This window comes from Nematostella vectensis, chromosome 1, assembly GCF_932526225.1.
Source record: "Nematostella vectensis chromosome 1, jaNemVect1.1, whole genome shotgun sequence".
Lineage (NCBI taxonomy): Eukaryota > Metazoa > Cnidaria > Anthozoa > Actiniaria > Edwardsiidae > Nematostella > Nematostella vectensis.
The window spans coordinates 5,608,446-5,619,700 of NC_064034.1; the positions used below are offsets into that span (position 1 = coordinate 5,608,446).

The 11,255-nt window shown below is 39.7% G+C and overlaps 1 protein-coding gene and 1 long non-coding RNA gene across 2 annotated transcripts; both read left to right on the top strand.

Moving 5' to 3' along the window:
• Positions 1–4,265: 4,265 nt before the first annotated feature.
• On the top strand, positions 4,266–5,665 carry LOC116614160. The gene is made up of 2 exons (XR_007308237.1): positions 4,266–4,702; positions 5,446–5,665. It is a non-coding gene; the product is annotated as an uncharacterized LOC116614160 (long non-coding RNA).
• Positions 5,666–7,520: 1,855 nt separating this feature from the next.
• On the top strand, positions 7,521–10,419 carry LOC5506459. Its single transcript, XM_048728333.1, has 6 exons — positions 7,521–7,580; positions 8,339–8,455; positions 8,681–8,746; positions 9,354–9,400; positions 9,650–9,801; positions 10,068–10,419. The coding sequence occupies exons 2-6, from the start codon at positions 8,363–8,365 to the stop codon at positions 10,397–10,399; spliced, it is 690 nt and encodes a 229-aa protein (XP_048584290.1). The 5' UTR covers positions 7,521–7,580; positions 8,339–8,362; the 3' UTR covers positions 10,400–10,419.
• Positions 10,420–11,255: the final 836 nt, after the last annotated feature.

The following is an 11,255-nucleotide window of genomic DNA, read 5'->3' on the forward strand; positions in this document are numbered from 1 at the left end:
TTATCATTTCATTAAATGTAAATTGTTTAAGCCATAATAAATTCACCTCTATAAAACTGTAAGTATAAGTATTTGGGCGTGGCGTCCTAACACAAATTACTCGTGATGCTAAGATCTATCACCTTGCCAAATTTCATGCTTGTACTAAAAAAAAAACAATTCTGCACCATTTTCCTGTACTATATTGTTTTGTTGATATTCTTAGCCAATCAGCAATGAGAAGCACCTGCCAACTAGCAAAATCGCTATGTCGTGGCTGTCAATATCAAATTGTTGTTTTTAGTCGACGCAACGCTAGACGCGATTATTACATACATGAATATCGAGGTATAATAGCAGCTCATCTTTTGTATAAATACCATTGTAATGGTGATACACGACAAAACTTTTGGCGGTATGTGTGGTAGATGTGACACATCTTTGTTAACACTGTTGAATATGTATAAATGCAAGGAATCTCTTGTTCACAGCCTGCTCGCTCCAAGATTTATTGCACGCTTTAGGAATCGACTTACAGAAGAAGATTACAGCTACGACGGCGTGACCGAGAATATGAAATTTTTAGCAGCGACAACGGCAATGCGAACGGCGACGGCAGAAAGCAATTGAAAATTCAAATATTCATCCGTTATCCTTCAAACTACAACGTGAAAACTCCAAGATTCACGGTCTAGCAAGGAAGGGAACGTGTGCACTGAAATTTTTTTTTAGTCGCCGACGTAGTTGCTTAGACCCTGGGATTCCTGTGGCGAAGGAAAGGGAAAAGGAGAGCCGGCAGCAAGACCCTATGCTCTTGCATGTTCTCCGTTCGCTGACGAACAGAGCACGCTGATTGGCTTATTTCGACAGGTCATCATATAAAGTGCAACATCTAAAAATAGGCCTAGACTCGTCCTTCGACTGTGAACTCCGCAGATCCTAAGCAACTTAGTGCGCCGCGCGCCTCAAGCTTTGCTAACATACGGGAATCAAATCCGACGTGAGAAGTCAAGGTTAAGTTACTTTTTATCGAAATGTCTACGACACCGAAAAAACCTACATGCTGTTGGACATGAAGAAGAAGCTATTTTCAAAGCTATTTGGGTCTTATTTGTTTTGGGATTGATCAACTTCCATTCAGTGTAAAAGACTCATTCGCATCGAATCGTATTCTGCACTATGGGAAACCAGTAGTCCTTCTTATTCGATTTTTCTTCGATGTTTAAATCACACATTTGGGATATAAGTTCGAAGAATATTCAGATATGTCTTAAACCGTGTATGTCAGCCGGAGAACGACGCTGGTATCAAATAAAAAACTAAACTTTTTCTTGAAAACGACGCAACAAAAACATCCATAAATTGTGAGTCTTTAGATTATACCAGAGGAAACCTACCAGAGTCTGTTTTATAGTAAAGTAAATTTTATTGTGCGGTCTCTCCACAACCAGCCATCTTGAATTTGTTGCATTGTATTTATTGGAAATCCAACACGGATGCTATCGCTTCAAACCAACAACATATTATTCAGCCCTCCTTTTCTACAGACAGTTTGGGATAGAGGATCTTTCTTCAATCTGCGATTATATGAAAATATACTAATGTATGACACTAACAATAAGTGCAGAATGTTATCCAATGGTCCTTCCAACCGACCTACAGAAAATCTAAAACTTATCTCAGTTGTACCAAAGGAGCCTGTAATTTGATGGAAACTTCTTGTGGGGAACTGTACTCAGCTTTCTTTGATGGCATTAGATGGCTAACATTCCTACACTGCTGCCGGACCCACCTGACCAACTGCTATGTGCAGAAAACTGTATAAAGGTAGCATTGCTAGGTGTGGTTAAACTAGGCGCTTGCATCCCACCACCTTGGTGACATCTGACCCTTTTCCATATAATGTCCATATTGTTACGAAACAAGCGATTAGTTAAGAAGGATGGAACTTGTGTATGCATGTATTGTTTTGAAAGAGGAATTGGAATGTAAGCAAAATAAACAATAGGAGATTCCATGTAAAGGAATGATAACTATTCTCGAGTTGTGAGTTATATAAATAGAGTAAAGAAAGCTAATAAAACGAGAAGAAAAGTATTATGAAATGAGCTCTGGAATTTGAGGTTTTTATTTGTTGCTGTGCGCGCTCTTTTTGCTCCTATTTCTGTTTTTCTGGTACTTTGCGACGCAACATTTTGGGGCTCAGACGGGAAACTGTTCGACGGGAAATTAAAACAGGAAACGAAAGGTTTATTTAGATGGAAAGAAGGCACAGAAAGAAAATCGACAAAGAAAGCAGGAAATAATTTATGTAACTCAAGCGTCGGTGAAAAGGCAATGGAGATCAGAAGCAAGCACAGGATTTGGTAACTATTGACTAATATCGTGGGAGATTTATTTAATATCGAGAAAACGTATCTGTTTAGATTGATGCAGCTTATTAGAAACGTGACGGTGTTAATTAAGTAATTCACGTTCATTATTCAATCCCGCAACAGTGTAGTTAATGGACATTTTCTTGCATTGTGCGGCGGGATTGTAACTCAATTTGGTGAAGATTTGAAACAGTTGGTTGCTTGTACACCTTTTGCTGTTCATTACCAGGAAATCTACATTCATTTGCGGCAATTTACGATCAATAACGCGAATATACATTCATTTTCGTCATAAAGCGCTCATTTGCGTGAACACAAATTTCATTAGCGATATTTACATCGCCAGTAACATAAGATGTGCTAGCTAGGAATCAATTTATTGATGCTCTCACAGATGAAGAAACAAAACTCGTGTGAGGCAAGGACGACCAAGAACCAGGGGTGGATCCAGGTTTTTGAGTGAGTAGTTTCCACCGAAACACCAACAATAGGGGTGCGCTCCCCCCAAAAAATTTGAAATTTCAAGCTCTATAAATGCCATTTTCTGCATTTTCCGCGGTGGTTTCCAAGTGAGTTAGCCAATCAAAAATGGTTTTGAGTGAGTTCCAACACAATGAAAAAATTTCCAGCCAATCGCGCGAGGTTTTGAGTGTGTTCCATTGCTAACTATAATAATACCTTACCCCCCCCCCCCCCCCCAACTTGCTTGCAAATTGGTGACAATATTTTCCGATCTTATCCGACGGATTTCCGAAGGTTCCCGAAAAGTGATCGAAGCTCAAATCCAAAGCTCGTGATCCAGGGCGCTCCGTGAAGTCGCATTAGAATAATAACGACGATAAGGCATCTTTTTACGTTTTTAATTTAATTAAAAAGCAAAAATACAGGAGATTGAATGATTTCTACAGACAAGCCAATAGTTTCTAGGGATATCGGAGTATTTTTAAAAAAGCCATTTAAGTTCAAAATAACTTGGTCTGAAAAACTTTGAGTGTGTTCCGGAACTCACGTAAACTACCCTGGATCCAACCCTGAGAACTATCCAGCACGCATTAGAAATTGCGCTGGAGCTAGAATCCTATGCTCTCGCAAGCAAATGGGGATAAGCTCGTGTGGTAAGACTAGCGACAAAAGAACAAGGGCCTCAGCATTTTCCAGCGCAGCCAGTCCTCCCTCATGACGCACTTTCAAAAATAGAAAATTTGTGTGAAAAAAGTTTTATGAGAAGAGACCGTTTCAGCAATGCAAGGCGCGATGCTACATCTGTAATGAGCAAAGATATTTGCAAGTGGATTGTCCCAGATAGAGTTTCCTTACAGGCGTCACATCTCGGTTTACCCGATGTCACGGTTAAATACTGGTCTTTGAACTCCTTTACTCTATCCCACGAGGACACATTGGGGTCCACTGACCCACACCCGCTTCTTGTCTTCTCAGAGGGATTACTTTGTACTTTTCTTGTTCGAGAAACATCGGCTTTGTGCCGGAGTACTCAACCTAGCTCCTGCATTGGCTGCTATTTCTAAAGGATCTGAATATTCATTAGATTCATCATGGTCACTCGAGCATGGACCATCGCTCAACTCCGCCATTTTGGATTTTATTATCCGCTGACCATTCTAAAACTACCACAGGCATACCAACACTTATAGTCGTTCTAAAAGATATATTACATCACGAATCAGCTAAAGTATCAGCGGAGCAGCGCGGCTCGCGGAGCTCAATAGGTATAGAAATTGGTCATAAACTAGGCGACTCAAAATTTGTGGTCAATGACGTCACACGCTGTCAGCTGGCTGTACCACTCACGTGACCAGCTCATGCGACCAGGCCAGCTAATTGATTGATCACTCTAAACCAATGACAGACTGGCTCCGACAGGAACTGGGGGGGGGGGGGGGGCTTGGAAAAGCCGGGGTGGGGGACTAAGCCTATTCTGACTTTCGACATCAAACGATCAACGGAACACAAGCTGGCAGAGAAGAATTGGCGAAAAAAGTGTTTAATAGAGAAAATGCAACTAACAATCCAGTCAAATGACCGTATGGAAATAAGAATTTAAAGGATACATCTGTCTACTGCTTTGTAGGAACTGCTTTGTTCTTACAAGCTCGGAATATCGGCTCGACTTCTTCACCTGGTGCGGTGGTTGATAACTTTATAGTTTAAGAAAAAGGCTACAAAACCAGCAGCATTTATCAGGAAATTGTCGTGGCTCTGCACTACTATTCGCATCATGATGTCACAGAGCAAAAATCAAAAAAGAAAAGCTTTTTTTATGAGCGAAAATACAGAATTGTTCTCCTAAACAAGCGAACACAACAAGGCAAACAACATGGACAGTCAAGGTGAGTTCCAACCGAATATTTCAATTCAAAATAGTGGGAAATAGAATATATGAATCAAAACGTAATTCCTGTCATATTTCTTTTAAGTGTAATGCTTTTTGTTTGCAAATATTTCTGATAATGATCCTCAAACAAAACGATTTTTGTCGTTTTACAACTTCTCTGATTTTCCCGGTGTCACTATTCAATCATCTTGCTTCCACTGTGTTTTTAATTGGCTGAGAGGTCAATATTCTTGAACGCTGATTGGATGCTATTTTGGCGCGCACTAAAATGGCTTCCCAGTTAATCGTAAAAGAAATTTTTCGTCAAATAAGTAAAATACATCTACAAATTAAGACTTATCTATCTAGCTCAGGTAAGAACGACCTTTACGACTCATGTATACACAGTTATGTTAGTAAAACTATGTATCATTAAGCTTATTTAATTGACAATTCATTTGTTATTTATTGGCAAATGTGTGAGGAAAAACAAAAAGCATTTCGCAATCATCCTTGCAAAGTCTTTCTCTTTTCTTTTCCTGTCTATGCTATGTTTTTGTCCCAAATTTTATGTTGAATACACAAAAACGTCAAAATGTCTCTTTTTTCTTTCTCATATAAAGCCAATATTGATCTGTTGTCTGTTTTTGTTTGGTAAGGATACTAATCTAATCATATTTGTTTTCCTCTATGTTTGTTCTCATGTTTTAAGAAAATTAGAAAATTAAAATAACAGCGAGCAATTTTTTTCTGATTCAGGTGAACTGTTAATACCCAAAAGCCATGATGTGCGACTGAATGAAGACATGGATGATGAGCAGCATATTTTAGCAAAATATTTAGCTTTCCTTTTTCTTCCATTTAAAATATGATGTTCCTTTTCAATCAATCTGCATTCTTCCCCTGAGAAAAAAATATTTCTCCAGTTTGGTTGATATTGCCCTAAAATTTTTAACAATTAAATTCACAAAAACTTTGATTTCTTTTTCCGTTTTAAAGGGGGGGGGGTGTCACAAGTGCTATGCTCTTTTCATTCTTTTGTGAGATTCAAGCTACTTATAAGTAGCAATAATTCGAGTTTATTCAGAACCTACATTTCTGTGCATCTTCGCCATATCTGCTATTGGGTAAAATTGCTGTTTACCATACCCATTTTCGCAGAGAGACTCCCATAGAAACAGAAGGGGATGATCGATCTCAAACCTAAGGGATAACACTTTGGGTGTGGTCAGTAATTCTTACCCCATAAGGTAGCACATTAGGTGTGGTCAAGCATTTTCTTTCCCTAAGCATTTTGAACACTCCCTAAGGAAAAGCAGTTAGCATTATTTCAAACCCTTAAGATAGGACAAACAACCCCATCTGACTATTTTAGGAGGAGCCCTCCCCATCCTGGATGGATATTGTCAAATGTGATTTCTCTTTCCTTATCTATGCTCACTTTGCCTGGGGTTTTAACTGGGAGGTTAACATTTAAGAATGATATAACTGTGCTGTTAGACTGAAGTAGGAAAAGGATAGTGAATTGAAATATAAGTTGCTCGAGGTAAACAAAGTTGCTCGAAATAGCAAAAGTTGCTCAAAAGTTGCCGAGCAACTTATGGAAAGCCCTCGGGCACACAGGGAACGCTTGAACTTTCTCGCGCCACGCTCCCTGTGTGCCCGATCTCCGCGACGATCTGGGTCCCCGAGGATGGTATGTTGATCTGCCGCTTGTTGCACGTTGGCCATTTTGTTTACTTTTTGGACGGCTGTGATTGGTTCGATTTGACCGCTCCTTACACTTTCATTAGACACGGGAGGTCAATCGTGAAGCGTGACATGCAAAAACTTAGGGTCTTCCTTTCACAGGAATCCCGAGTCTCCGGAGAACCGGCTGGCAGGCTATGTGGACGGACGAAAACGGAACCTTTCGAATACGATGGCGTGATAACTCAGGTCCAGTCCACTTGGCGCGCGAGTACGTATGCGCTTTCAATGGCGCTTTTTGTTGTGGTTTCTCCGTTTTCTTGGGGACGGGCCGAATCAAAATGAAAACGCTTCGTGTGGACGCGGATCTTTTTGAAAACGGAACAAAAACGTTGTTATTTCAAACGAAAACGGATACGTGGGGACAGGGTCTTAAATTCCCTATGTCATCTGGAATACATTGTATGTTAGATAGATGTGGTTTCAATCACTCTATAAATCATGTAATAACTTCCTGAATGCTTATTTAAAACCAGCTTTGACTTCATTTTTGGTCACTGATAATAATACCCGAGAATAACAGAATGGCTAAATATAAAAAGAGTTCAGAATCAATCTGTTTAATGATAAAAGGCACAGGGTTGTTTTTATGTTTTAGGAGTTTAGGATTGACTTAACCCAATGTTCCAAAGTAATTTAAATCTATTATCATAATACAGCTGTCATATTTAATGTTGGTCCGACGTATATAATACTATGAAGCTTATAGGAGGAAACCAGCCTCCTCCAAAGAAGAAGAGAGTTGCACAAAGGAGAGACTATGTCTCAGTTGTGAGTAAATGAAGTTATAGCTTTTTTTTGAAAATTTCTAGTCGATGTTGGGGGTAGCGGGGAGGAGGGGTCGAGGCCCCTGAAAAAATTGGTTATCCATCCTGCTGTATTTCTTGGGCTCAAAATGTTGGCGGTAGCACCATAGCAACCTATTCCGTTGAGCTCCCTGTAGATTAGAGTATCGATACTGGATTTGTTTTCTTAGGGAGCGGTCATTTATTACTGGATGTGGACAAATATGTAGGGGCTTGGATTTGAGGGGGGGGGGGGGGGGGGCTTCTCAAGAAGAATACTATGGTGCCATAATGATTCAACAAACAACGACCCTGTGTATATTGCCAAGTATTACTATGATTTTGTGGTGGAAAATCAAGGTAAGTCCCTTAAAGTCCATATGACCTTTTAGAGTTGATAGGTTTGGTCTATTCTTTATATTTTTATCTTCCAAATGCGAATAACTCGAATCTGTAATATTGAGGTATTTTGGTCAACCTTTGGAAAAAGGCCGTGAACGTGACGTAGATCGAGATGTCAATCAAATTACATGAGAAAATATATGCACGCGCTAAACTGGTTCCCGTCTTCATGTCCTCTTAGTTATTGCTGAGGATCGTTTTGTGGTTACAAGTTTTACCGTCATCTTTATATCTCAACCTGGTAGTCAAATGATTATTTTGCAGATGTGTTTCCTGATGTTAAATTCGGCTTGTTTTGGAAGCTACTTCAAAGACATAAATTTATTTGTCTTTTAAGTAGCATTTTCACCTCAAAGCAGCAGCAGCTTCCAAAACAAGCCAAATTTACCCACCTAAAAAACGAGATACGAGGAAAAGAAACCAACCACTGCAAAGAGGGAAGAATAAACTTTATTTATAAACTGATTTTAAAGAATAAAGTGAAAGGACAAATATGTATTTTTTTCCTATATTCATGTATTTTTCTGTTGTTTGACCACTCAGATGTACAAGCCCCCTAAGGCTCTTCTGTGGCTTTTTCTTGGGGTGTCAGTCTCATTCAAGGGGGCGGCTATCGATGCTAGCCCTATGCCTCCTCTGGCCCATACTCACTGTGGCCGCACTTCCTATGGATAATCTATTGTTAAAAACAATACTAAATATTGTTATTGTGCCAGTTATACCCTCTTTGACAAGGTCTGATGCTGGGACGGAAAACAGCATCCTGGCAAGTTGTCAAATGTACATGGAAGGCCCAGATAAGCCATGACTATGGCACATCGATAAAAAACCAGGTAAAAAAGCACTGCCACCCTGACCACCACTCTATTTTCGCACTTCAATAGAGTCTCCGAGAACCCTTTGGACGTCGTTGTGCCCATAGGATTTCTATCAAATAAATTTTAGCAATAGAGTACTACTGTATGTACACCTGTATTTCCATAATGTTGTAGTTGTTGGCCGAGTTTAAATCAGGCTCATGTCTTTATTTTGCTAATTACATTTTTACGTTTTGACAGAGAATTGAGGCCTATTGGAGTATCCAACGCCATCGCAACTCTATTTTTTGGGAACAATTATTCAAGGTAACGTTGATTGTCCTTGTATGTATCTTTCATGGAGTTATGAACTAATGACGTTCTTATAAAAAAGGTTCTTATAATATATATTATATATATAAAACAAAACATGCAACTGCAAACAAAAGAACGCGTATCCCCTTGACGGAAACTGCCTCAAATCATCTGTAATCTAGCTGAAGGAAAACAACACCTCCGAAACCTACGTAGGACTTACCGAGAACGAATTCAAGACAAGATATAGAAACCACACCGCCTCATTCCGACTCTCTAAACACAGAAACTCGACCGAACTAAGCAAGTACGTATGGAGCCTCAAAGACAACAACATCGAACACTTTATTTCATGGAAAATCCTGTCATCTCACTCCGCCTACAACATCTCTAGTAAAAGATGCAATCTCTGCCTCAAAGAAAAACTAATCATTATTCGCAAACCCAAGCTATCAACTTTAAACAAGCGTAACGAGCTAGTGTCTTCGTGCCGCCACAGGAACAAAGCCTTGTTATGCAACAACTGAACTATTCAATTTCATCATAACAGCCATGACAACTTTTTTTAAAAAAATACAGTAGCTGTATTCACAAACTGTCCTTATTTTGTATCTGATAGGATTTGGAAGCAGAGGGAAAGTGGATACAAGGAAATCATCTGCACAGGTACAAAGAGTAGGGGTGCAGGGTTACAACTACATGCCTCTAAGCTCAAACGCGCTTGACAGCTCTTCACCAACCTAATAAGTTTACTTTTTTGACGTTGTTTACTATAATCTCAAAGGTTTTTTTTAGATTGACACTGAAACACATTATGATACCATCATTTTCCGGACCCAAAATTGTTATTTACTTTTCAGTTAAGTTATATATACAGGACGCTTAATAGATGTATATATGTATTTATCTTTTTAGACAATGTTTACAGTACGTCTTTATGCCATTATTGAGAAGAGAACTAAAAGAATTCGTGGAAGAACACAATTCCCACAGGATCAGAAGACAGAAAGATAGGCTGACGCCACAAGGGATCCCTGAGGATCTTTACAGCTTTCCAGAACGCTTTGGTATTCTTTTTTACGTAATCTTTTTAGTACAATTTATATATTTTTATTATATATTATATGTGTACACTTATTACAAAAGTAAAAATATAGCAGCGGGGGAGGGGGGGGGGGGGGGCTTGGCGCCAAGGGTTCCAGTTGTCGAGAGTCTTTAACTTTAGCCAACCAAAATGCACAGCATTCGCGTTAGCCGGCTAGGTGCGATAACTAAAGGTGTGTACTAGAGATATGTGATATGGCAAACATCTTGCTGTTTAATTATATTCCAGGCTTTCGTAACGCTGGCTATGTTCCCAGGACAAGTCACTTACAGTTTCTAAGAGAAGAGAAGGGCCTGGGCCAAAGCCTGCCAGATTTTCTTGAGGTTAACTTTCGGGGGATGGCGACAACTTCTTTGACGTGCCCATCAGAATGGAAAATAGTAGGGAAGCATATGAATGCCTTCTTGAGCACGTACTTTCTCAAGGTTAACCTCTTCATAATAGCCAGCTCAGTTAAAACGGAAAAACTGAGATCAAATAATAATAAGAAGTTTTTTTGTATCGTGTTAGTCATCACCACAGATTTAGATTTCCTCGTGCCTTTTATAACGAATCAATAAAAAAAAAGATTAAATTTGAACATATGATGCAGTAGAAGCTATTCATATAGATGGTAATTTTCTTGGAGGGAACGCGGAGAATTTAGAATTAGACGAGAGGTTACCTACCTTGAATGTAATTGTAATTTCCTGAAGATATGCGGAGCATTTTGGGACTGGGTTCCCTCCCAGCATCCTTTGCCCACCCCATGCCTTTGACCTCTGCCAATAACTCGCACTCCCAGCAAGGAAGAACTGATTACTATGCAGTGCGCCTCTTACCCTGGAAACCAGAGCAAAGCGAACAGCCCATTTTATCCCTCGCCCCTAGCATGCTGGTTAAAGCGGATATTCAGCCTCTGGAACACAGGGTACGACGCGCCTCGGTATTTATGCAGTCCTCACTTGCATTTGAATTATTTTGAAACGTGACCAATGACTTGTTAGTACCGAAGTAAGTATGCAATCTAAGCCCATAATGCGGAGCATATCGGAAGAAAATTTGGCGATAGGGGCTGAGGGGTAAATCGGGTACATACATGAGTTTTCTTGCAATTTCCTATTGTGAATCACACGCACAATAGAACGTGTATTATTATGCATTGCGCTGTAAAACACTTGAACGTTCTTAATAAATCCTATGTCTTGTTATGCACAGTTTTAATAAAAATTGGAATATTGTGAACAGACTATTTAACCAAACGCTGCAGGTATCAAGGTATCTCTGTGGTGATTAGCCATATGAAGGCTCAGGGGGTTTGGGAATGAAGCAGTGGGCTTTGGTAGGGGTATCAAGCAGTTGGTGTGGGTATGGAGTCGTGGAAGGGGTATGAAGTCCTGGGTGTGGGTATAAATTGGCGATTGTTGATGTGGAAAA

What these genes read in the sequence shown, in the direction of transcription:
- LOC5506459 (XM_048728333.1), top strand. Translation starts at nt 8,363, where the DNA reads ATGCTGGGACGGAAAACAGCATCCTGGCAAGTTGTCAAATGTACATGG. An exon ending in TTTGGGAACAATTATTCAAG is followed by an intron (nt 8,747 to 9,353) that starts GTAACGTTGATT and finishes TGTATCTGATAG; the next exon opens with GATTTGGAAGCAGAGGGAAA. An exon ending in CAAGGAAATCATCTGCACAG is followed by an intron (nt 9,401 to 9,649) that starts GTACAAAGAGTA and finishes TTATCTTTTTAG; the next exon opens with ACAATGTTTACAGTACGTCT.